The following is a 25,255-nucleotide window of genomic DNA, read 5'->3' as shown; positions in this document are numbered from 1 at the left end:
CAGACGCCACCTCAGGCTGAGTGTCCAGGCCAGGTGTGAGCCCCCCGGGACCTGAGGTCCCCCCGGACCTGGCTCTGCCCCCGGGGGCTGGCGTTGCTGCAGCACGTGTCGCTGGGCCACACCGCACGCAGGGACGCTGGTTTTGGGGGAACGTGGTGAGGAGCTCGCGAACACGGGACCCACCACCGACAGCCCGTTCAGAAGCCAGCCGGACTGCACCCCACCAGGAGGACGCCTCAGCCCCGCAGCCCCCCTCACGGCCTGGCCCGGGGCTACTGGGGGCCTGACCCTGCCCCCGCAGCTGGCCCGGGGTCACACCGTGACACAGGCTCTGCTACGGGGCCACTTGGGGACATCACAGCAGCCGAGGGTCACCCCCGCTGCAGGGCTGGCTCGGAAATTCACCTGCAAGGGTTTCTGTTTCATCCAGGTTAACGTCTCCACTTCTGCAACCTGTGCCCGCGATCAACGTGAAACAGCAAAGTACAACTTCTCCGGCCTTTACTGCCTTCCTTCCCAGGGAGCCCTCATCTGAGGGCTGGGCCCTGAGGTGTGTCCTCACTGCCCCCGCGCGGGCACACGGGGTGGCCCTGCCCACTGCCCTGCTGCTCCCCCCGCGGATCCCCGCGGTTCCAGCGAGTACAGCTCAGGGTGTGTCCTCATCCCTCCGTAAACCCTAGAAACTCATCCGTAGGCCGTGGGCAAGAAACAAGGGAAAGACGGGGGGGGGGGGGGCACACCCAGGCCCTGCTCGGCTGCTGCTCGGCTGCCCTTGCTCCTCGGCACCAGGGACCAAGGACGGACGAGGTGAGGCTCATGGTGGGCCGGAGGCGGGAGGTGCCCGGGGCCACCCTGAGCACATGTGCTGGCCGAGGGCAGAGTGGTCCCCAGTGGGAGGCGAACCAGGACAAGCGTGAGACCGTCTGTCTCCTGGGCCTCAGATGTGCTGGGTCTCCGCAGGGGCCGGGGTCTCCACTGCAGCGGCCGGGGTCTCCGCTGCTGGGGCCTGGGTCTCGTTGCAGGGGTCGGGCCTGTCGTGGGCGAGGTCCTGCGCTGGGTGCGCTGCCACCATCTTCCCGGCTCCCTCCTGTGTTCAGTCAGGGGCTGGCTCGGGTCTCACTGCTGGAGAAAGGTCCTCCCCGAGGGCCGCGCCCATGTCCACGCTGCGCTCAGCGCGGGGCCCACACCTGCCCCACAGCCGCCTGACACGGAGGAGCCTGCACTGCCGCGGCCTCCGCCCTGCGCTGCTCTCAGACACGGCGGGAGCGAGAGCCAGGAGCAGGGGCCCCTGGGATCCCCGCAGGAGGCATCGGGGTGGCCGGTCAGCTGCCAGGCCCCGGGCTCCTGCCTCGCGGGCCAGCAGGACGCTCGCTGAAACCGGACGGTTTGGAGGGAAGCTCCGAGCCCAGGAGCCAGGCCCTGGGAGTTGAGCAGTCGAGTGAGGACAGTCCGTCACCACGTGCACCTCGGGGCCTCGGGGCCGTGACAAGGACCCACGGGTCTGCCTGCCACACACCCTGCACGGAAGCCAGGGCCTGTGCTCCCGCCCTGCTCCCAGCTGTCCCCAGGTGTCCCCTCCCCAACCCCAGGACTCACGGACAACAGGCCTGAGGGTCACCTCGGGGCAGGCCGAGCCTCCCCTCACCCACACACCCCGAAAAAGAAGCACCACCTGGAAAACCTGCTCCTTCCCCAGAACTTACCCAGAAGTCTGAGCGAGAAGGTGCAAGAAAGGGCCCCCCGCGCCCCATGATGACCTCACAGGCGGCCCAGCTCGGAGACCCCACCCCTGGGGAGCAGAGGGCGCCCCTGCAGCCGCGGCCCAGCCCGAGCTCGGTGGAAGGCACGTGACCTGGGAGGCCTGGGGGCGCCCGGGGATCGCGCTCAGCACACCCTGGCAGGGCACCAAAAGTTCCGTCATCGGACCGGGACGCCGCGCTAAAAAATCTAAATTGATGTAAAACAGCCCCTACGAATGGCACCTGAATCTTCGGGAAAGACGGCTCTCCCCCACCGCAGGCTCCGGGCCGGCGCCCCCCCCCCACCGGTGACCCACTGGGTCCAGGACACAGGGTCGGCGAGAAGTGACCTCACCAGGTACCTGCGGGTAAAGCGCAGCAGGTGCCTCACCTCTTACCTGCACACGCTCCACAGCCCAGGGTTGGAAACTGGAAAACAGAAAAGCTTCTGCCCGGAGGAGGGGCCTGCAGGTGTCCCCGTCACCCCCATCCCGTCCCGTCCCTGGGCCCGGGGCCTCGCTTGACCGTGTGCAGTGCCCCAGGGCTCAGGTCGAGTGACCTGCCCAGGGCCACACAGTCGGGACGAGACGGAGCCAGAACCTGCGTGAAGCACACGCCAGGGGCGTCTGAGTCCCCGTGGCCAGCGCTCCCCGGGCTGCACCGGCCTGACGCAGGCGCTCACCCGCCGCCCCCCTGCCCGCTCCCTGCTGCCCGGGCCTCCCTCCCCATCCGTGGATGTGCATCCCCACGGCTCAGCGGCCGGGGCCCCAGCGACCACGGGTGCCGGCGACTCACGGGGGCGCCTGTCATGTTCTCAGAGCCCCAGGGCTGCAGACGGAGCTCATGAGGCAAAGACACAGAGTCTCTCGTTTCCTGCAGACGCACCAGAAACTCGGGCAGGTGAGTATGAATGTCCAGACTGTTGGTCAACGCGCGGAATCCCCTCCGGAGCCGTGGGACACCGTCCTGAGCCCAGACGTCAGCCTCGGCCGGGGGAGGCCACGAGCCTCCAGAAGGGACGAATCAGCAGGTGAAGACAGCGCGTCACGGCGACCGTCCTCAGGCGGGGCCAGCGGGGAAGCCGGCCCGGGACTCGGGGCAGACGATGCGGTGAACCCCCGTGGAAAAGGAGAGGCCTGAGCTCGAGCCCAGCGTTGAAAGCCGCTGACCGCTGGTGGCCGCGCGGACCCCCGAGAATGCCACGGGGCTCGGGTCCTGGGGCTCCGTGGGCAGGTCGCCAAAGCCCTGGCTGCAGAAGCTTCCGGAGAGCTGGAGGGGACACATCACGGGGCGTCCAGGAATGAAGACCCCTGCGTGGAGTTTGGAGCAAGGAGAGGGAGTCGCCAGGACACGGGGAATCCTGCTCCCGCCGCCCGCGGGGTCCAGGGTCCAGGGCTCCCCGCTGCCGCCCACGCCCATAGGATCTGAGCCCCAGACCTTCTTGTGTTTTTCTGCGAAACGTTTCCCACTGAAGCGGGTGAAATGGAGTATTCCGCTGGCTTTCAATAAACCTAAGCATCCATCCAGGAAAGGGGGCAGCATTTTAGCATTTTATTTATAGGGACCCGCGCGTAATATCAATTTCACGCTTCAGGCGTTAGGGAACCGCGGGAGCAATAAGCTCCTGGCAATTCCTCGTTTAAACTGGGCTCAGTTGGATTTATTCTGGAATCGTGTGTCTAAGACCAATGTTTGTTTATAACGGGTTAGTATTGGTCTCCTGGCCGAGGAATCTCGCGTGGAAAGACTGAGCGGGTTCACGTTGGGGAGTGAGAGCTGCCCCCTCCCCCGCCCCATAACCTATAAAAGCCCTGTTTGAAATCCGGCTCCATGAATAGGAACAAGGGAAGAAGCGCCAGTTCCCGCTGGTTCCCAGTCGGGGGCCGGCTCTGCTTACAAACCAGGACAGACGCTCTGGCCGCAGAGAAGGCCTGACGCTGGCGGGGACCCTCCGGACCCAGCGAGGCCCCCTCTGAGCCCCGATGGCTTCCTCATCTCCCACGGTCTCGAGCAGCGGCGAGGGGGAGGCGAGCCGACAGTCACCGTGGGGGCGGGGAGGCAGCTGGCGCCCCCACTCCCACCCCGGCCGCCACCGTCTGGCGTTGGCACATCAGAGTCGGGCCCTGCGCCGCCCACGCCTGCTCTTGTCCTCGCGGATCATCGTGAGCGGCGCGCGGTGAAAACACAGGAAAACACCGCGGCGCGTCTCGATCTTTAAACCTGCAGTGGGCACAGCGGCCGCCTGGCTGGGGAGAGCCCTGCAGGGGCGGCGGGGCCGGGGCTGCACACGACACCCCATCACGGGCGCCGGCCCAGAGCGGGCCCGTCCTGCCGCTGCTCACCCCTCCCTGGCCGGGGTCCTCCTGCCCTCCGCGGAGAAGAGCCGGCTGTGGGGTGCGGGCGCCCCCGGGAGGGCCCTGGGCCTTGCTGAGCTCTCACAGGCTCCCAGCTCGGTGGGCTGGAGCGCGTCCCCAGGATGACACGTCAGGCCTGACTCCAGGCACCTGCAAGAGTCATCATATTCGGACATAAGTGCTTGGTGGGTATAACCCAACATGAACGGTGTCTTTGTGAAAAAAAGGACAGGCAGGGTGAGAGCGACAGAGGGACAGGGCGACGGCCACCATCCTCGGGTGTGTGCTCCCAGCCCCAGGACAAATGCTCACTTCACCAAGAGACTTCAGGACTGTACGCGAGTCTTATGGTCACTGGAAACCAAAAAAAAAAAACAAAACTCTAATTTTTTTTAATTTATTGAATATACAATTTATTAAAATTCATATGTGTATTTGTTGCAACGACGTGGGACGGGGGAGGTATGTATAGAGGCTTCTGAGCACGAAAGGATATCCCAGTAGGATAGACTCTGGCCGGAATTTGATGTCTGTAGTAAGTTTAAGGGAAAATGCTTTTTTGTTGTTTTGGTTTTTTTATTTTATATAAATTTATTTTTTATCGGTGTTCAATTTGCCAACATACAGAATAACACCCAGTGCTCACCCCGTCAAGTGTCCCCCTCAGTGCCCGTCACCCCGTCACCCCCACCCCCCACCCACCTCCCTTTCCACCACCCCTAGTTCGTTTCCCAGAATTAGGAGTCTCTCATGTTCTGTTTTAAGGGAAAATGTTGTGATGAAGATTTTGGACGCTAAACAACGTGTTTATGTGATTTTTTTTTAAGTCAACGGTTGGCATCAAAACCTATTTTGGTATCGGGGCAGCCGGCTGGCGCCGTCAGTGGAGGCACGACCACCGATCTCGGGGGGGGGGGGGCGGCGGTGAGTTTCAGCCCCACGTTGGGCACGGAGCCTACTTAAAAAAAAAAGTAAAACAACAACAACAAAAAAATTTCGATATTTAGCTTCTCAGATACATTGACGAGAGCAACAGCTTCACTGCAAAACATCAATGTTTACCACGCCAGAAATTCCACCCTTTGCAATTATTTACATTTGAGATTTCTTACGAAATTTAAATGTTGACTTCAAACTCTGCAAGCAGTTTGACAAGTTTTCAAAATTCATTTAGGGAAAACGAGAGCCAGACTCCGAAGACGCCCCCCCAGCCCGCTGCACCGACGTCACCTCAGGCCTGTCGGGCCGAGTGCCGCCTGCGCCCCCGAGACGGGCTGGAGCCCCCATGTGCCAGGACGGGGGCGCGGGGGCAAGCAGGGCCTTTGCAGGATGCAGCCGGCCTCGGGGGCGTCCTGGCCCGGCCTGAGGAGGGCAGAGGCTGGGGGCGGGAGGGCCGTGGGGGCAGGGAGAGCAGTTGGAAGGTCGGGGCACCCCCACGTCTCGGCCTCACCCCCAGAGCAGGATCCCACGGGCCTGAGGCCTGAGGAGGGGCTGGGCGCGGGGTGCACACCAGGCAGGGCAGGAGGCGTGGGCACAGCCACAGCCGCGGGGATCCTGGGGGCCGTCGGGGCTGCCTGGACGTGCTCCCGGCTGCGTGCGTGGCCTCCTCGGCTCTGGGAGGTTCCCAGGGCCTCGTGGGGAGCTGCCCTGCCAGTTAGAGCCTCGCCCGCCCAACCGCGCCCGTTAGCGCTCGGGCAGCAGCACACGGGGCCAGCACCTCCCGCAGCGGAGCGACCGCCAAGTGTGCACCCCGGTACCAGCGGGGGGGACATCGCTGCCCTCAGCGGGGGAGCCAGCGGCAGGAGAACGACCCGGCGGCCGGGCCGGCCCACGCTCCTGGTGGCTGTCCACGGCAGCGCTCCACCGGCTGAGGACATAGGGGCACACGGGCAGCCTGTCGGTTCTGTGTCTTACCCAAGCCGCAGGGGGAGGCACCTTCCCCTCAGGGACACGCGTGTCCTCCGCCCGGGAGCACTCACCATACACTTGCTTTCACTCCTTGGAGAAGGATCATCCTTGCATCTCCCGCTCTCGGGTTGCATCCCCAGCCCTGACACTGGTGCCCGCGGCCAGGTGCAGTGACCGGACACTGGGGACAAGGCCCACATCCACCTCCGTGAGGTCCCTGAGGTGCTCTTCTGTGCCCCGCCCCGGGCACCTAGGCTGCAGGTGGGGGAGGCCTATGTGCCACAGCCGCCCCCCCGGACCCTGTGGCAGGGGGACCCAGGGCCCCCGACCCCCTGCCCGCCCTGAGGCCCCGTGTGGCGCTCGCAGACACAGCCCACAGACCGCTGGCCCCCGTCGCACCCCAGGAGCCGCTCTTCTCCAGCCCCGGCTGTCGCCCTGAGCCTTCCAGCGCCACACGAGGGGGGCCACACCCAGGTTCTGCTGCGTTGACCTGGGTGAGCGCGAGGACCAGCATTTTGCACAAAGTGAGGCTGACCACCCCGTGACCATCTGGAGGCCTGTTTCTCTGGTCATCTGGGCACCCCCCCCCCCCCGTGTGCTTGGGTGTCCCGTGCCAGGGCCCAGGGTCACAGTGACCTGAGCTGAGCACAGAACGCTGGGAATCCGCGTCTCAGCGAACGCCTGGACTTTGCACCCCTGGCCACAAGCCCTGCCTCATTCCCAGGAGCAGCATTTATGGAGCACCTGCTGTGTACCTGGCCAGGCCATGCTGTGAGGACGTGGATGCTGACAGCCTGGCCGGGAGGATCTGCTCTCTGAGGGCCGTGACCCAGGGTGCTGCTGGGAGGGAAGGGACGTGGCTGCCATCCCCCTGCTCCGGACAAGGTGGTGGGGGTGCTGTGGGGCCCTTTGCGGGGGGTGGGGAGAGCATCCTGGCTCCAGCACCACCAGGGGCCCCAGCTTGGGGAAGGCGGGTTGGCCAGGACAGTAAGTGGGGCAGGGAAGGGGTTAACCAGGGCACGGCAGGTGCGGTTGTCTGGTCTTGGGGGGCCTTTGCCCCAAGGCTGGTGGGTTGAAAGCAGTGGTGGCTCCCAGGAGGCCTCTGGACCCTGGCTCAGGCTTAGGGGGCCACGGGTCTCCGGCGCCCCTCCCCACCCCCACCCCCACCCCCCCCAAGACTGCGGCAGCCCCGTCCTGGCGGCGGGGGAGGGAGCCCCCGTGGAGCCTCTGGGGAGTGGACCTCGGCCTCGGCCTCGGGGCGCAGGTGCCCCCCTGCAGCCTGCGGTGGCGCCGCCCGACACCGACACCGGCCCCCCGGGCCCCGCCCGCAGCCCCCCCCCCCTCCCCGCGGAGGGCAGCCGAGCCGAGGACGCAGGCCCCGCGCGTCCGAGCGCACCCCGAGCGCGCACCCCCGCGCACCCGAGCCCCCGCGCAGCCCCGGAGCGGGCCCCGGGGACCCTCCTCCCGGGCCGGCCGCTCGCTCGGGTGACACTGCGGCAGGCGCGCGGGCGGGGCGCGGGCGGGGCGCGGGGGGCGGGCGCGTTGCCATGGAGGCCGGGCGCGCGTAGCCGAGCCGGAGCCCGAGCCGAGCCGAGCCGAGCCCGCGGGGCAGGACCGAGCGGAGCCCGCGGCCCAGGCGACCCGACCCAGCGGCGCGCAGCCGGGCGCGGGGCGGGCGCAGCAGGATGCAGGCCATGGACGCGCCGGGCGCCGCTGTGCTCGCGGAGGAGGGCGCGGGGCTGGCGGGCTACGACTTCGAGCCGCTCCCCACTCTGCCCGAGGACGAGGTGAGCCCGGTCCCGCCGCCGCCGCCCACCCCTCCCCCGGGCCGCGGCCCCCAGCGCCCGAACGGAGCGCCAGGCCCCCGGAAGGCCGCGTGGGCCGCAGGGGTGGGTGGTCCCTGAGGAAGCGGGTGCCCTGGGGGGCTCCGGGCTAGAGTGCGCCTGGGGGAGGTGCTTGGGCATTGGGGGGCGCCGTGGGCCGCGGTTTTCCTCCTTGCGGGCACCTGGCAGGTCACCAGCCAGCAGAGCCCACTCCTGGCAACAGGCTCAGGAGCTGGGGTGGGGGTCGGGCAGGCCCCCCAGGGCTGCGGGCTGCTTCTAGGGCACGGAGGGCAGCAGGCGCCTCCACATGGGGTCCTGGGTCCTGAGCCCTGAGCACCCCCTGCCCAAGGCTCAGAGGGCCCGCAGGCTCCACCCCGTGGAGCTCCTGGTCATTAGCTGGACAGGTGCCCACAGAACCGGTGTGCCCGCAACTCCGGCTTCCCCGGCGCGCCCCGCAGGCGGTGGCTTGGGGTCAGAGGAGCTGGCCAGGTCCATCCACGTGATAGGCGGCCACTCCCAGGAAGACCCAAGGCCACGGGGTCCGGGGGGTCGGCCCTCCAGGCCTCCAGCAGGCCAACGCCCCGCCTCTGGGCTTCTGCGCCCGGGGTTCGGGAATGCTGGCATCACGCAGCGTTCGTGGGACAGGCTGTGACCAGCGTGGTGCCGATGAGCACCCTCCAACACCAAGACTTACACGTGGCCACCACCCTCCCGGAGCACACAGGGGGGCTCACGGGGGCCACAGCGGCGGTCCCCAGGGTCTTCCTCCTCCGCTGCCCCCCTCCGCCCACTTTCTCAGAAGAGCTGCCTGAGAGGACGGAGCTCCTGCCCCGGGAGCACTGCCCTGGGAGGCATGTCTGCCACAGGGTGCCGGTGAGAGCCGCAGAGGCAGCAGCCGAGGGCTGGAGCTGCCTCCCCCACGACACACACCCCCCCACGGTGGCCTGGATTTGGTGACAGGGAAGGCTGCGGAGGGAGAAGCAAGGGAGTGAGAAACCTTTGGGCATCTCCGTGGCTTTGATGGAAAATGAAAGGTGCACCCCGCCCCCAGCCGCCAGAGGCTCCCCCACAGGACACATTTCAGAGCATCTCTCAGAAGACTCACCTCCGGAGTCACCATCGGAAGCAGATGGAGAACGTGGTTCTTCCTACAGAGCTGTGTCGTGCCAGCCGCCCCACACCTGGGGGCCTGTTTGTGCCCCACGGAGCCAGCGGCTGGTGCCCGGGAAACAGAACAGCAGGGCCCAGATTCAGCCCACGGCCTGGGCGTTGGGTGCCCTGGTCCGTCTCCGGGTCGGAGCACCCCCAGCTGTGCCCAGTGCACAGGGCTCCGACCTCCCGCCTAGGCCCGGGGCCTCGAGGAGGTGGGATCGCCACCACCTTGCTGGCTTCCACTGGGGAGGCTCGTGGGCCCTCCCGCCTTTCCGCACCTTCTCCGGGACGCAGAGGCACTGTCTGGGGCCCGCGCCCACAAAACAGGAAGCCTGCCCAGGCCGCAGCCATGGAGCCAGACCGATGTCCTGGAGCCGCAAACACCCCTGGTCCCGCCTCATGCTTCCCGCACACGCTCAGCTCCGTTGCTGTTGAAGGTCTTACGGCCCCGTCAGAGACACCCGACTCCTACTACGGCGTCACAGTCAGGTGGCGACTTCCCCCTCCCATGTAGGACGAGGGGGGGCCACTGCATCGTCCCCAGGCCAGGCCGTGCTGATGCGACCCCGGGGAGAAGCTCCGGGCAGCTCCCACAGAGGGACGTGCACCTGGGGAGTCACCCGGTTTGCAGCTGATTGGAGCAGACTGTTAGCAAGGCCCAGACATGGGGCCCTACGTGCGCCCCCAGGAGCCCCGTGGAATCTGGTGGTAACCCCAGAGAAAACCCGAGGGGCCCGGAGACACAGGAAAATGTCGAACTTCGTCGTCAGCAAGGAATGCAGAGGCCCCGCCGTGAGCGCCCCCGCAGCGCCAGCGGTAAACCCTGGGCGGTGGCCGAGCCGGCGGGGACTGGCAGGGCGGCGGACCCCAGCCCCGACGGTGGCAGCAGGTGTGGAAAGCAGCTTGGCTCTGAGAGGGACGCGGGAGGCGGCCACTGCCCAGCGCTTGCTCTGGGAGCTTGCCCCGACGGCCCCCAGCGGGACACCCCGGCCCGGGCGAGTCTCCGGCCTCCCGCAGCGGCCCTGCTGTGCTGGGAGGGGGCAACGGGCCAAGCACCGGCCGCGGGAGGGCCGTCTGGGGTCCTCGGGGGGAAGCCAGCCCTGCCCCCTGACCCCCGGGGCGGCCGTGAGCGCTGCCCCTCCTCCCGGCCTGGCCCCCGGGACAGTCTGTGCAAGGGAAGGACAGTCCTCCGTGCCCTGCAAGGAACGTGACCTCGGTGACCCTCCTCCACGGCCCACCCAGGCGGCGCCCTGCTGGGGAACGGTGCGCGGTGGGGTTCCAGGACCCATGGGCTCTGCTGGGTTCTGGAGAACCTTCTAGGCCCACCCAGGAGGGGGAGGCTGCCCAGCAGGCACAAGGCCACACATTGTTGGCAGGGGACAGCTGCGGCGTGGAAGTCATGATGCGTCCGGCCTGCCACGGCCCTCGTGGGTGCTGGGCGTGTGGGTGCCCTGGGCTGGGGCTGCAGACGGGCATCAGGGGGCACCGTGGCCGGCTTGGCCTCCTCCTGAAACGTCTGCCAGTGAGGCTCCCGCAGTGTCATTCGGGCACAGAACAGGGCCCACAGGTCCCGGAGCAGCTCCTGGACATGAGCGCAGACGTGCGGGATGTCCCCACGGCCCTTGTCGGTCAGGGTGGCCGGGGCGGGGGTGTCCCCTGGGATTGTGATGGGGACATGGCCGTCTTCCTACCTGGCCCATCGGCCAAGCCTCATCCTGTCCGCCCTCCTCGGGCCATGGATTCAGGCGAGGGAGGGTCATTCCTCCTGCCAGGGTGAACGGGGAAAGTGGGTGGCAGGTCCCAGAGGACAGGTGACCGTGGGGTCCATGGTGCAGCATCCCCAGCACTTGGTGATCCCCGCCCCCCAGCCCTGGAGTATCGGGAGTGCCAGCGGCGTACCTGGGCTCTGTCCCCGGGCCAGCTGTCAGCTGAATCATGCCTTCCCCTCGCAACAGCTGGGCTTCGGAGGGGCTGAGAGCGTCGTGTCCGTGAGCGGAGGCCTCAGCGCCGGAAGCGGTGACTCAGGACCCACAGGATTCACCCCATAAAGTCACGCCGAGAGTCCCCCCTTAGGTGCTTCCACCACGAACAGGCAGGGGGGCTACAGGGCGCCCCCACCGCGGGGGCGCGTCCCAGGGGACGGGACGGCGCCGTGGGCCGTGAGATGCGGGGGGCACAGCTGCCCTGGGCTCCCTTCTCTTGGCAGCACATCCAGTTGGCAGCTGCGGGAGCTGGCGCGTGAGGCCCGTGTGGGCAACCGCCCGCGGGGTGTCCACCAGCCCCTGCACTGGGAACTGGCTCACACTCACACCGTGGGCTGGCCTTGTTCTCCTAAATAGCACAAAACCACGGGCCCGTTGGGTTGTTTATTAGTGTGTGCCTCTGTATGTGGTTGCACGCATGCGCATGTGTGCACGTGTGTTATCTGCAGGCATGTGTGGGTGTCGTGTGTCATGTGCACGTGTGTCTGCACGAGTGTTATCTGCACATGTGTGCAGGTGTAGCATTGTGCGGTGTGTGCACACGTGTGTGCAGGTGTGCAGGTGTGTGTGCAGGTATAGCATGCATGCGTGTCAGGTATCTGCATTGTGTGTACATGTAGTGTGTGTGTTGTGTGCATGTGTGCACATGTGTGCAGGTGTGTGCATGTGTGCACGTGGGTGCAGGTGTAGCGTGTGGTGTGTGCGTGTGTGCAGGTGTGTGTAGGTGTGTGCATGTGTGCACGTGGGTGCAGGTGTAGTGTGTGGTGTGTGCATGTGTGCACGTGTGTGCAGGTGTGTGCACGTGTGTGCAGGTGTAGCGTGTGGTGTGTGCATGTGTGCATGTGTGCGTATGTGTACACGTGTGTGCTGTAGTGTGTGCACGTGTATGCAGGTGCAGCGTTGTGGTGTGTGCGTGTGCACACAGCCAAGACCCTCTTGAACGAGGCCCCCAGGCGTCACGGGCTCTCCGCCATCTCGGGAGTCCCTGGGTGGGGCACACAGGCCTCGGGATTGAGCCAAAGCAGACCTTCCACGGGGCCCCGGGGCATAGCTGGGAGCTGGGAGTGAGGTTCGGGGCTCGGCAGCCCCCCCCATGCCCGGTGTGACCTTGTCCTGCCCATGCTGCAGCCTCCTTTCAAACCCCCGACCTCCTTCCTCATGGCACGTCTGCGCTCAGTGTGCCCTGCGGCCAGTTCTGGAAGAAGCTTCCAGAACCGGCCCCCTCACCCATGGACCCGGCAGAGGGAGCCGGAAGGGGAGGCCCACACCCAACGCCGACCGGGAAGCCGGGTGGGGGGGCGCCCAGCACATGGGCACCGGGCGGCCCAGCTCCCGGGTCCCCACCCCCACACTGCTGACCCCCAGGCTTGGCCGAGGTACCCCCGGGGCACTTCCTGATTCACTTCCTCCCTTCCCCCTCCCCTTCCCTCCACTCCCTCCCCCCCCACTCCCCTTCTTTCCTGAAGCCTCTGCCCTTCGCCTGTGGTGCGGGTGGGGACATTCAGGGGCCGCAGCTAGGAGACTTCTGATGCCCCGAGGGCTCAGCCGCCTGGGAGGAGGGCCGGTGGGCTGGGAGGGGTGGGGCCCGGCCTCCTGCTCCATCGCCCCTGCTCCCCCCCCCACCCCACCCTGACCCACCTGAGCCCCCAGCCTGACTCCCTCGTGGAGCACAGAGGTGACCAGGGCACCGAGCCGCAGGCCAGCTTAGGGCCTGGAGATCCGAGGTGTGTGACGTGTGAGAGTCTGTATGAGTCAGTGTGCAGGCTTGCGAGGGGGGACGGCACCATCGTGCACGTGAGTGAAAGTGTGGGTCCCTGAGTGTGTGCGTGAGGCTGGGTGGCCCGTGCACAACCACGGTGCATGAACTCATTGCATGAGTGTGTGTCCGTGTGGGACGCCCCTGAAAACGTGGGCGTGTGTGAGTACACGTGGCGTGTGTGCACGCAGGAGGTGTGTGCACACACACGTGAGTGCCTGCGCGTGTGCTGCTGACACACTGGCGCTGAGCTCAGGCCGGAGGGCAGGGCCCGCGCGGGGAGGCCTGGGGTCTGCGTCCCTGTGTGCACTGCCCGGAGCTGACGTCTGGGCCGCTCCTCGGCCGCGCGTGTGCACAATCCCGTACGTCACGGGCTTGTGTGGACCGATCGCAGCGCGTGTGCTCTTCCACGGGCTCCCCACACAAGCGTGTCTCTGCACGCACCGGCTCACGTCCACCGCTCCTCCGAGCTGCTCCTGAGCCCGAGGGCCGGCGCCACGGCGGTGGGGCCGCTGCTCGTGGGGCCGCGGGGCGCCGTGATTTCTGGGACAACCAGGTCCCGGCCCCAGGCGCAGGCCCCTCTGCCAAATGCTCCGGGCCCCGGCGGCCGGGGACAGTGCGGCGGGTGACCTCCTGGGCTGCCGCCCTTTGTCCTTGGAAAGCCTTGGCCCTGGGAGGAGGACCTGCCGCGCGGCCCCACGCCGCCTCACCGCGGCCCCTCTCGGCCCCTCTCGGCAGGAGAACGTGTCCCTGGCCGACATCCTGTCACTGCGGGACAGCGGCCTCAGCGAGCAGGAGGCCTGGGCCGTGTGCCTGGAGTGCAGCCTGTCCATGAGGAGCGTCGCCCACGCGGCCATCTTCCAGACGCTGTGCATCACGCCCGACACGCTGGCCTTCAACACCAGCGGGAACGTGTGCTTCATGGAGCAGCTGAGCGGTGAGCGGGGGCCGGGGGGCTGGGGTCCAGCCCAGGCCCGCGAGGGGCAGACGGGGAGGGCCCCTGCCGGCTCGAGGACGCCCGCGTCCGTGTTCCCGCCGCCCCTGCCCCGCTGCCGGGGAGGCTGAGCGGGCCCGACTCCCCCACGGAGCCCGCAGCCCCTACTCTGGGAGGCCAGCAAAACCCTCCCGCCTCCCGCCTCCCTTGGGGCAGCGTCCCCGGGCTCGCAGGGGAGGGAGGTTCCCTGCTGGAGCACTGTTTCCCGAGCACTGTTTCCTCGACGCCCAGGGCCCAGGCCCCGACGGGCGGGGGTGGAAACGGGCCCCAGTGCCTGCCCTCCCGGCCTCGGGATTCCTGCTCCCGGGCCCCGTGGGTGTGTGGCCCGTGACCCGAGCCCGTCTTCCGCTTCCGCAGACGACCCCGAGGGCGCGTTTGTTCCCCCGGAGTTCGACGTGACCGGGAACACCTTCCAGGTGAGCAGCGCCGGGGCCCCCGCAACCCTGACCCCACGGGTGGGAAAGGCCGCGACATTGAGGGCAGCTCCGTGCGGGACGCGGGCCGGGGCCGGGGGGCTGCTTGGGGGCACCCCCGCCCTGGTCAGACTCGGGCTCCCCGTGGTGCACTTGGCTCTGGGGGCAGCTTGCTGTTTGGACGCCTGCTCGTCCTCACCGTCGTCAAGTGTGTTTCTGGAGTGTGAACTCGCCGGATTTAACATGTTAAAGGTGCCGAGGTGGCCCTGGTGGGTGGCAGGCACCCCAGCTGCCGGGGGAGGAGCCGAGGGGTGGGCACAGCGCCCGCCGGCCTCACCACCGAGGGCCACATGCCCCTGCGAGGCGCCTGCTCACAGGGTGGACCCCCGGACGCCCCCGTGTTTTCGGGGCAGCGAGGCTGGGCCGCCAAGGAAGGGGGACGCCCTGCCCAGCCCGCCTCCCCGCTGCGAGTGGCGCCGGGATCCCCCCGAGCAGCCTGCGTGGAGAACAATAAATCACGTGCCTGATCACAAACTCAAACATTTCAGGGAAAACCCGTTAGCTTAGTGACATCAGGTCAGATCTTTACCCCAAATCTGAGGGGTTGGCTCCTCGGTGCTGTTTACCTTGAGGTGAGCTCTTGCCCGGCCCCCTGGCCCCAGGGGCCCTCGTCCCCCCCCCCCCGGGCACCTGGCAGGACCAGGCCGGGTCTCTGCTGCCCTGGATGCCCCAGGGGGACCAGGCTCCGCGTGCTCGTGGGCTGTGGCCGCCCCGTCCCGGGTCCGCACCGACCGCTCTCTCTCCCTCGCGTTTCATTCTGGAAGCGACGGCCCTGGAAATAGCCCCGCCGTCCGGGCCCCTCTCCCCCGAGCGCCGGGCTGTCCCCAACGGCGACGCTGCTCGCCTGTGCTGGCCTCCGCGTTCTCAGGGCAGCGCCCGCCCCCCTAGCTCGCGCGTGCTCGGGACGCAGCGGCCGAGCCCCAGCAGGTGCTCCGGGTCACCGCACGCGTCGCCCTCTGGCCCCCGGGAGCGCCGGGCCCGCTCTGCACAGCCTCGGTGGACGAAGCCACGGGTGGCCCCACAGCGCGCGGGCAGGTGCCCCTCTGCCTCCCGCCACGGCGGACGCCCAGCCCCACGCCCCCCGCAAGGCCCGTCTCTCTCCGTGAATTTTCACTCTTTTTGTCATGATTGTAAATGTCCCGCGGACAGCGTGTCCCGAGGGCAGCCAGCGGCTCCGGGGGCGCCTCCCACTCCCGACGCCGCCGCGGGTCACCTGCAGGCCAGAGCTGGGACCGCCTGCAGGCCAGAGCCCGTGGCCGGTTAAAAATAGTAACAAGCCACTGCACGTACCATCCAGAATGTATTTTTATGAAAAATAGCAGTATTTTTCCCCCAAATCTGCAAAGAATAGGGCTTTTCCAGCCACCTGTCGTCCACCCTTTAATGTTGGGCTCCGTGGAAGCCAGCTGGGTTTTCGGTCCATGGCAGTGTCCCCAGGCCGTGTCCCCAGGGCAGCGTCCCCGGGCATAGCGTCTGGCAGGTCCAGGTGCGCTGGGCTGGAAGGGGTCGGGGGGCACGCAGCATGTCCCCAGCCGCCCCCAGGAACCCCAGCTGGGACGACAGCCTCAAGGCCTCCCGCGAGGGAAGAAGTGTCCCCCGCTTGGTGGAGTGAAACCGATTCACGTTTCTGACATGTTAGCATCCTAGTATTTCTTGTACCTTAAGGGACCGTCCCAAGCCCCAGGCTCCCGGAGGTTCCCTGAAATCTCCTACGAGGACTTTGCAGACCCTCTTGTTCTCCTGTGAGCGGCTTCAGGGACTTTGCAGTGTGAGCGGAGGACCCAGCGGCACAGCTCTCCGTGTAGACCCCGCCCGCCCGGCCCCCCGGGACCCCCGCTCACTGTTCCGGGCCCTTTGTCCTCCTCGTAAGGGTCAGAAGTGGGTATCGGGTCCCGTAAGAAGCTCCGCGGGCCTGGACGGAAGGGCGGCGCGTCCGTCGGTCACGGGGGGAGGCTCAGCCTCTGTCACACCCGGTCTTCACACGCGGTTCACCGCTGGCCTAGCGAGAGCCTCCAACGTGCCAGCCACGCGGAGTCCCTTCCCTTTACTCGTTTGTTCTCGGGAACTTGGTGTTTTGCTTCCGTCCTAGCCCCACGTCATCCTCGCGATGGCATCCTTCTGCCCGTTTGATTCAAGTCCACGGAACGCGAGTCGCCGGAACCCCTGCGTGTCCTATCCCGCCGTCGGGCTGAGTTCCTTCCGTGTGTCCCGTGACCTACAGCTCCTCCCGGGCTTCCCTCTGCGCGGCCCCACCTGCAGCACGAGCGAGGGTGGGGGTCGAGGTTCGGGCCGTGGCAGGTGCGCGCCCCAGGGGACGGGGGACGGGGGCCCTGAGCGTGGGGCCCGACCCTCCCGGCCAGGACGGCGCCTGCACCAGCTGTCGAGCCACCGGGGCTTTCACAAAAGTGCGTCTGCGTCCTCTGAAGTGACCGTGAGGACGTCCCCTGTTTGCACACGTGTTCTCCAGCGTCGAGCCCCCTTCCCGCCGAGGGAGGCCTAAGGGCCCAGCTTACTGCACGGTCGCGTCTGTTCCTTGGGGCGTTTGCGCGGCTTCGGCCCCCAGGGCGTGCGAGCACCCCTCCCTCTGTCCCTCCCCTGTCCCCGAGCCGGGCCCCGCGCCCCCTCGGCCGCCTGCGTCCCTGGAGGGAAGGGCCTTCGCGGCTGCCCAGCTTCTCGCGGCGACGGGCCTCACCTGTCGTGTACTCCTCTCCGAGGCTTCCCGGTAAACTAGATATTTCCGAGCGTTACCCCGTTCCTACTTGGCTTTTAGGTTGTGGCGTCTCCTGTGAGTCACCGCACGGTCCGTGGGACGTGGGACGTGGGATGCTTGAAATCCTCCTTCCTCGCGCCCGTCAGCCGCGCCAGGGGTATTCATTTTGCTAGTTCCCTGGCGTGTCTTTGTTTTCTTTTTCCACTGATTCTGCTGTTATTTTTCATCCTCTTCTCCTGGTTTGGAGTTTGGCAGGCGTCCCTCCCAACGCGCGGGGGGCCCCGGCTCGCCCGTCTCTGGCCCCCCTTCCTCTCCGGTACGAGCATCTCCAGCCCAGGCCGTGAGTTCCCCTCGAGATGCGGGTTTTGCTGGGTCCTGGGAGCCCTGCCAGGGAGCGTTCGCGGGTCCTCCACTTCTAGGTGCCTCTTTTATTCCCACGGGGGTTTCTTCTTTAGCCTGTGAGTCGTTCAGCAGCAGCAGTGGGCTGACCATTTCCTGACTTTCTACTGAGATGTAACACACCCAGAAGCACGCTCGTCTCCACGGGCTTTCACAGACCGAGGTCCCTAAGGCAGCACCCGGATCCAGAAGCACAGATGACAGCACCCTGCGGGGCGCGGGGCCGGCGGGCCTGCCACGGGGTCCACACTCCAGCCTGTCCACCTGCCAAGCTGGAGGCCCCCAAGTCTTTAATTGTCTTGTGATGAGGGCAATTCCCAGTGGGTCCCCCCTCCACGGGGCAAACAAGCCCTTCTTCCCGACACGTGCAAAGGGCCTGTGGGTGTGCACCGACGCTTCGGTGTGCGTGGCCCGTGTGTCCCCCAGGGCCTCCGTGCTGCTCTCGGATTGGCTTCTATCCCGTGCCTGTTCCTGGGGCTGTCAGGAGCCCCTTCCGTAGGTACCACGTTCTGCACACGTCACATGGACGGACCACGTCTGCTCAGGTGCCCGTTGCCTGCGGCCTGGGGTGGCGGCCCCCTGCCCACAGGACCACAGTGGCAAATGTGGCCTATTGGTGCCGCTGCTGCTATTGACGCCTCCGGTCGCGACCTTTGGGTCCCAGGACTGTGGCCAGGGTGCAGCATGTCGGGTCGTGCTTGCTGGCCACGTCGGGACTGAGCCCACCCCTGGCCCACTGTGTGCCTTCCTGACCACCGGTCAGCACGGCCCCTGCTGGTCCGGTCTTGCCCCCACGTCCACCCCACACACAGGACAAAGATGGGGGGCAGCTTTTCTGAGCCCTCGAATCCTCGCACAGAACTCCCCCTTCTGACCCTGCCCGCTGCTGGGGTGACCCCTCAGGTCCCCAGATCCCCAGACACATGGAAGCTGGCCCTCCTGGGCCCATCCCCTGCACGTCTCACCCCCTGCCCAGGAGACCCCAGAGGTGGGCTAGTTCCCTAAAGATAAGCTATGACCCATCACCAGCATTCAAGGCCTGCGCCAGGCAAGCCCCTGACTCTCCTCTGGGCCCCGTCATCCTGAGCCTGTCGGGGGTCCAGGGCAGCGCAGCCAGGACAACCTCAACACCCACCACCCACCATTACCGCCCACTGTCGCTTGTCCACAGACGTGTGTCAGGCCTCACGGTGAACAGAGCAGACAGACGAGCTCCTGCCGCCTGGGGGGCCACGATCTTCACAGGAGACAGACTTGATGTGGGCAGTGGGTGGGGTCCTGAGAGAGGAGCACGGGGCCTTCCAAGGAGATAATAGGGTTCTCATCCGGGGACTTTTCATGTAGAGGCCACTTTATGAGAAATGATGTTCAGGTTGGAACCTAGAGTGAGTAGGATTCACCAGATCAAGACCAGGGAGGACCCAGACGGAAGGAGGGACATATGCAGAGGCCTTGGGTGGCAAAGATGCTGATATTGGCCAGCATGTCACGGGCAGTGTCACCCAACAACGAAGGAGAGGTTTATTTGTTGAATCATTGTCAAACTAAAAGATATGGGATGACGAATGGGTGGATGGATGCTGGATGGATGTGTGGGTGGGTGGGTGGACGGATGGATGGATGGATGTGTGGGTGGGTGGGTGGGTGGACGGATGGGGATGGATTGTGAGTGGATGGTGAGTGGATGGGTGGTGAGTGGGTAGATGGACGGATGGCTAGATAGACAGGTGATTGGACAGGTGAGTACCAGTGTTCCTGGAGGGAAATAAAAGGTGGTAGAGGGCAGAAGCAGATGCCCTGACATTGGGGGTATGGAGCCAGGTTTTATTTTCAGACCTGTGATGGGTGGTGGGGGGTCTGCTCACTGCAGACTCACAGCTCACAACCCTGGCTGGAGCCCTACAGGTGGGGGCGCGTAGGGTTTGCTTTTCCTTCCACCCCAAGCAAGGGCACCAGCAGGGTCCCTACAACAAGGCATCTGCCCTGAGTCCATGCAGCAGCGTCACTTTAGTTTGGCCCCTTCCGGAGGCCCTGGACACTGGCTGTGTGGGGACCGGGGCGGGGGGGGGACCTGGGGTGCGATCGGCACGGTCGATGCGTGAGAAGGGGGAGCAGGCTGCCCTCCACATGGGGACCAACTGGGGGTTCCCGTGTCTTCTGTGAGAGATGGGGTAGTGGCCTGGGGCCCAGCTTTGGGCACAGGGACAGTGGGTGGATTCAGGCGTCACCAGGGCTGCTCAACCACGTACGTGGGGGACCCAAGCCGGCCGCAGGACACCGACGCTGAGTGGTGCCAGGGGTGGGGGGTGGGGGTTGCAGGATTGCCTTGTCCGCGGATGGATGACAAGATCGTGGGCCTGAATTCTCAGAGGCCAGCTGAAGACAAGATCCAATCCCCCCAAAAATAAGTAGTTTCTCTTTGTGCCAGTAATTACCAGTTAGAGACTTAGAGATGAAATGGAAAATATCTCATTAACAATAGCAACAACCATGGAAGGTCTGCAGTAAACCGAGCAGGAGGGCTAGAAATGTAAAGGGAACCACTTTTCCAAAGATGAGAAAACGAGATGCAAGAAAACGAGGAGTCGGTGGGTCCTCGCGGCCTCGGGGACGGAACCGACACGGAGCACTGAGTCTGTGCACAGATGATTTGACACGTTCGTGTTTTGCAAAATGCTTCCCACTCCTAGGGACGGTTACCACCGGCGTCACGCAGCTACCGCTGCTTCTGGCTGTGAGAACACCCGGATCTGCCGTGTCAGCCTCCAGGTTTGCAGCGCGGCGGGCGTCCCGTGTCGCCGAGCCGGGGGTCAGATGCGGAGCTTGCTCATCTTGGCACCGCAGCCCTGCGTCCTTTCTCCAGCGCCCCCCTGTCTCCTCCAGCCCCGGCCCGTGGCGACCCCCCCGGCACTGTTTCTGAGAGTTTGGCTTTCTTAGATCCCACGTACACGTCCGTCGTGTCACAGAGTCTTTGTCTTTCCCCGCCAGGCTCGCCTCCTGCAGCCCCGCGCCCTCGAGGGCCCTCCTCTCTGAACCCTACTCGCTGTCTCTAGACCACACTGCTTTGCCGGTTCAGCCGGAGACGGGCACCCAGGCGGCCTCCACATCTTGCCCTTTTGTAAATAATGCTGCCGTGAACGTGGCAGGGCACACACCTGCCTGAGATCGTGATTTTAGCTCCTCTGGACCCGTACCCAGGAGTGGAATGGCCGGTGACAAGGTGGCTCCCGCTTTGACCTTTGAGAACCTCCGCGCACCGTTTCGCGTTCCCACCAACGGCGCCAGAGGGTTCCCCCTTCTCCACATCCCCCCCAACACACGTTACCGCTTGTCTTTTCGACGTCAGCCGTTCTGACCGGCGCGAGGTGACGCCTCGGGGTGGTTTTGATTCGCACTCCCCTGATGACGAGGACGTGGAGCATCTTCTCATGTGTCCGTTGGCATCTGGACGTCTTCTCTGGGAAGGTGTCGGCTCAGTTCCTCCGCCCGTTTCTCGGTCAGATTGTTCCTTTGTTCTCGAGTTGTGCGAGTTCCTTATATATTTTTGGATATTAGATCCCTAGGAGACAGGCGGGTTGCAAATATTTCCTCCCATTCTGTGGGTCGTCTTTTCGCTCTGCGGACTGTTTCCCGTGCCGTCCAGAATCTTTAGTGTTGGATGTAATTCCACTGACCTGTTTCTTCTCTCGTTGCTTGTGCTTTTGCTGTCGCATCCAAACAATCGTTGGCAAAGCCAACGTCCTAGAGCTTTTTCCCATGGTTCCTTCCAGTAGTGTTACGGTTTGGGATCTTACGTGGAGTCTCATCCATTTTGAGTTAATTTTTGTAAGTGGTGTAAGATGGTCCAGCGTCGTTCTCCTGCAGGGGCCTGTCCAGTGTTCCCAACACCACTTACCGAAGAGACCATCCCTTCCCCGTTGAGTATTATTGGCTCCCGTGTCAAATACAGGCTGACTGTATAGACGTGAGCTCAATGCCAGCTCTCGATTCGGTTCCGTTGGCTTGTGTGATGTTTTTATCCCAGGACCGCTCTGTTCGCATCACCATGGCTTTGAAGCAAAGTTTGAAATCAGGACGTGTGGCGCCTCCAGTTTCGTTCTTTCTCAGGATTGCTTTGGCTCTTTAGGGGTCTTTTGTGGCTCCAGATGAGTTTTAGGATTGTTCTATTTCTGTGAAAAATGCCGTAGGAACTGACTTTGGGTGGTATGGATGGACATTGTAGCGACACTAATTCTTCCAGTCCATGAGCGTGGGGTATCTCCCCATGTACTTGTGTCTTCCTTAATTTCTTTCACCAAAGTCTTAAACTTTTTCCATGTACAAAACTTTCGCTTTCTTGGGTATATTTATTCCTAATTATTGTTTTTAGTTTTTGATGCTATCGTGAATGGGATTGCATTCTTCCTTTATTTTTCCTATATATCGTTAGTATATAGAAAGCTGACGTCTGCATGTTGACCTGTGTCCTGCAACCTTACTGAGTTTGTTGATTGGTTCTTTTTTTTTTTTAAGATTTATTTATTTATTTATTTATTCATGATAGACACAGAGAGAGAGAGAGAGGCAGAGACATGGGCAGAGGGAGAAGCAGGCTCCATGCTGGGAGCCCGACGTGGGACTCGATCCCGGGACCCCAGGATCGCGCCCTGGGCCAAAGGCAGGCGCTAAACCGCTGCGCCACACAGGGATCCCTGTTGATTGGTTCTAACAGTTTCGGTGGAGCCTTTTTGGTGGATTTTCTATATGTAAGACCATAGTGTCTGCAAATAGAGACAGTTGTACTTCTTCCTTTCTGATTCGGATGTATTTTATTTCTTTTTCTTGCCTGATTGCTCTGGCTGGGACTTCCAGTGCTGTGTCGGATGGGCGAGGGGACGGTGGGCACCCCTGTCTTGTTCTCATCTCAGAGGGAAAGCTCTCACCCTGTCACCATTGAGTGTCAAGTTGGCTGGAGGCCGTCACATGTGGCCTTTGTTATGTTGAGACGTGTTTCTCCTAAACCCAATCTCTTGAGAGTTTTTATCATAAGAGATGTTGGATTTTGTCAAATGCTTTTTTCGCGTCTATTGAGATGATTCTACGATTTTTATTCCCCTTTCTACTAATGTAGTCGTTGCGTTGACTGATTTGCGGATGCTGAGTCACCTTTGCATCCCAGGGACAAATCCCACGTGACTGTGACGTATGAGCCTTCTGATGTGTCGTTAAATTCACTTTGCTAACGTTTTGTTGAGAACTTTTACATCTGTGTTCATCAGGGATATTACTCTGTGGTTTTACTTAGGTCCCTTATCTGACTTTGGTATCAGGTTAATGCTGGCCTCACAAAATGAGTTTGCAAGTATTCCCTCCTCTTCAGGTTTCTGGAGGAATTTAAGAAGGATTGGTATTAATTCTTCTTTAAATGTTTGGTAGAATTTGCTGGGGAAACCATCTGGTCTTGAGCTTTTCTTTGTTGGGAGGTCTTTGATTACTGATTCAATCTCCTTACTATTCACGGTCTGTTCAGAGTATCTATTTCTTCATGATTCAGTCTTGGTAGGTTGTAGGTTTCTAGGCATTCACCCGTTTTTTTCCCTAGGTTATCCGATTTGTTGATGTGCAGTTGTTCATATTAGTCTCTTAAGATCAGGGCGTTCCTGTGGGGTTACTTGTAACGTCTCCTCTTGCACTTCTGATTCTACTAATTTGATTCCTCTCTGTTTTTCTGGCTGGTCCAGCAGTGGGGTCACAGCCAGGACCAAAGTCTACCCGTTAGCCAACACGCAGGTCCCTTGCGTGAGGCACTGGCTCCTGCGGCCCCCACGGAGGAGGTTGGATGGCTGTTGAGGGACAGGCTCTGGGGACGTCCTGTTGACCATCCTGGCGACATCCTAAACATTTTATTATTTTATTTTATTTTATTTTATTTTATTTTATTTTATTTTATTTTATTTAACATTTTATTTTATAAGAAGTTGGTCCTTCCCAAATTCTGCAATGGGAGTGCAATTACAATAAAATCGCAACCATTTTTGATTTGTTTTGTGAATGGGAATGGGAGAACCCATATTTGTTTTTTAAAAGCTGACAAATGTGAAAATAATCCAACTTTTTGAGGAAAAAAGGGACAACTTGTCCTCACGATATGAAAATACACGTTGACGCTACTATAATCAAAACAGCACAGTCTGGACAGGACAGACTCAGGGACCAGCATTAGAGGAGGAGAGGCCAGTGGTACCAGGGCCCCAGCGGAGCAGCAGGTCGGGCAGCAGCTCCGTGCAGAGGCTGGAATCTTGTGTGAATGGTGCCGGGGCTGCTCTCCACGAGGAGGGAAGCAAACCCAGATCCCTACGGCACGCCAGCACGCTGACAGATTTCAGACGGATTAGAGCTGGATGTGTAAAAATTATAAAAATATTGGAGGAAACAAAAGAAAGCTGTTTTTATCATCTTGGGATAGAGAAGCTCCTCCTAAGAAGCAGCTAAAGAAATAAAACGTCTGTTTTCACAAATTAAACATTAGAATTTGTGAATGTCAAAAGATGTGTGAACCACGTCAAAAGCTAAGTGACAAATGGTAAGAACATATGTGTGGCACCCAGACCGGCAGTCAGATCCCCTGTGCGCCAGGGCTCCACCCCGAACGGGAAGCAACGGGGTCCGTGAGTGGGCAGAGAGAGGAAAGTTAGCCGCGAATAGTGACGAACAGATGCTCGGCCCCGTTCGAAATTAGAGAAACGCAGATTTAAAAAGAGACGATGGGGCATCCCGGGTGGCTCAGTGGTTAGCGCCGCCTTCAGCTCAGGGCCTGATTCTGGAGACCCGGGATCGAGTCCCGAGTCGGGCTCCCTGCACGGGGCCTGCTTCTCCCTCTGCCTGTGTCTCTGCCTCTCTGTGTGTGTGTCTCTCATGAATAAATAAATAAAATATTTTAAAAATAAATAAAAAGAGACGACAGCCCTTCGGAGGCACGGCCGCCATCACAGTGGGATCCTAGCGTCCGGTGGGGTGAGCTGGGGTCTGGGGCGACCCCGAGGCCCGGGGGACACGGGCACTGCAGTGAGCCGTGGTGGGGGAGCCGCTGGGCCCTCCTTGCGCCCCCCGTGGCCGGCAGGTGCCCCCCAACACGTGTCCGGCCGGGGGGGCAGAGGCGCGCGGGGACCAGCCACGCTCCAGGCGCTGACAGGCTTTCGGCGCCGCAGGCTCACATCTACTCCCTGGGGGCCACGCTGAAGGCCGCCCTCGAGTATGTGACGGAGCCCGAGCCCGAGCCCCGGCTGAGCCGAGACCTGGAGGAGCTGCTGAGCCAGATGCAGGCGGAGGACCCCAGGGACCGGCCCGACCTCGAGGTAAACAGCGGGGGACCCTCCCCGCCTGCAACCCCGAGGCGGAGACCTGAGGGCCCCGCTCACACACGAGGCCCGCGCGTCTCTCCCCTGCGCGTCGCGGCTCTTCTGCGCCCAGGACTTGGTGCCACGTCGCCTTTCGCTTGAAGAAGAGCTTGACCCGTGGTTGCACACTCTTACTAGAAGAGGTTTGGCTCGTGATGCTCACGGGCTGGTTTTCTGTAATCGCAGGACACGATGCTTCCTTAGGCCGGAAAGCAGGCCGGGTGGGGGGCTGCGGGGGGCGGGCCTCCCAGGTGCGCCTCCCCGTCTGAGCCGCCCCCGCACCCTGCAGAGCATCATCGCGCTGTGTGAAGAGAAGATGCTCTTCACGTCTTCCTGCCGCCTCTGCCGGAGCCTGTCGGCCATCGGGAGGAGGGTGCTCTCCATCGAGTCCTTCGGAGCATTTCAAGGTAAGCAGGTGCACATGTGCTTGCACATGCACACAGAGATGGCCATGCACACACGTACCCGCTCACATACGTGCGTGTGCACAAACCGTAGCCCAGATCAGACACGCAGGTCCACACCGTTGCAAACGCCCACTCACGTGCACATGTATGCACACAGGTCGCAGGTGCCCCACAGGACCCCA

At 63.2% G+C, this 25,255-nt stretch overlaps 1 protein-coding gene and 1 long non-coding RNA gene across 4 annotated transcripts in view; one reads left to right on the top strand and one right to left on the bottom strand.

The window, feature by feature from the left end:
- Nucleotides 1-484: 484 nt before the first annotated feature.
- On the bottom strand, nucleotides 485-4,239 carry LOC144300903 (uncharacterized). 2 transcript variants are annotated; one of them, XR_013367628.1, is made up of 3 exons: nucleotides 3,637-4,239; nucleotides 3,177-3,250; nucleotides 485-3,049 (listed from the first exon to the last, which is right to left on the bottom strand). It is a non-coding gene; the product is annotated as an uncharacterized LOC144300903 (long non-coding RNA). The 2 variants fall into 2 exon arrangements; XR_013367629.1 differs by having other exon boundaries at nucleotides 3,641-4,239.
- A 3,189-nt stretch (nucleotides 4,240-7,428) lies between these two features.
- The window catches only part of KNDC1 (kinase non-catalytic C-lobe domain containing 1), a 51,843-nt gene continuing 34,016 nt past the window's right edge, over nucleotides 7,429-25,255 (top strand). Inside the window, exons 1-5 of one of the 2 annotated variants that reach the window (XM_077877096.1) lie at nucleotides 7,600-7,788; nucleotides 13,453-13,651; nucleotides 14,066-14,124; nucleotides 24,478-24,624; nucleotides 24,956-25,073. In XM_077877096.1, the coding sequence (XP_077733222.1) occupies nucleotides 7,687-7,788; nucleotides 13,453-13,651; nucleotides 14,066-14,124; nucleotides 24,478-24,624; nucleotides 24,956-25,073 (625 nt within the window). In that variant the 5' untranslated portion in view covers nucleotides 7,600-7,686. Of the gene's footprint in view, nucleotides 7,789-13,452; nucleotides 13,652-14,065; nucleotides 14,125-20,278; nucleotides 21,805-24,477; nucleotides 24,625-24,955; nucleotides 25,074-25,255 lie in introns of those variants that run through there. The other variant, XM_077877097.1, reaches the window with a different exon arrangement.

The sequence above is a fragment of the Canis aureus genome, chromosome 29 (assembly GCF_053574225.1).
Source record: "Canis aureus isolate CA01 chromosome 29, VMU_Caureus_v.1.0, whole genome shotgun sequence".
In the NCBI taxonomy this organism is placed as follows: domain Eukaryota; kingdom Metazoa; phylum Chordata; class Mammalia; order Carnivora; family Canidae; genus Canis; species Canis aureus.
This window is presented reverse-complemented; position numbering and strand designations above follow the sequence as displayed.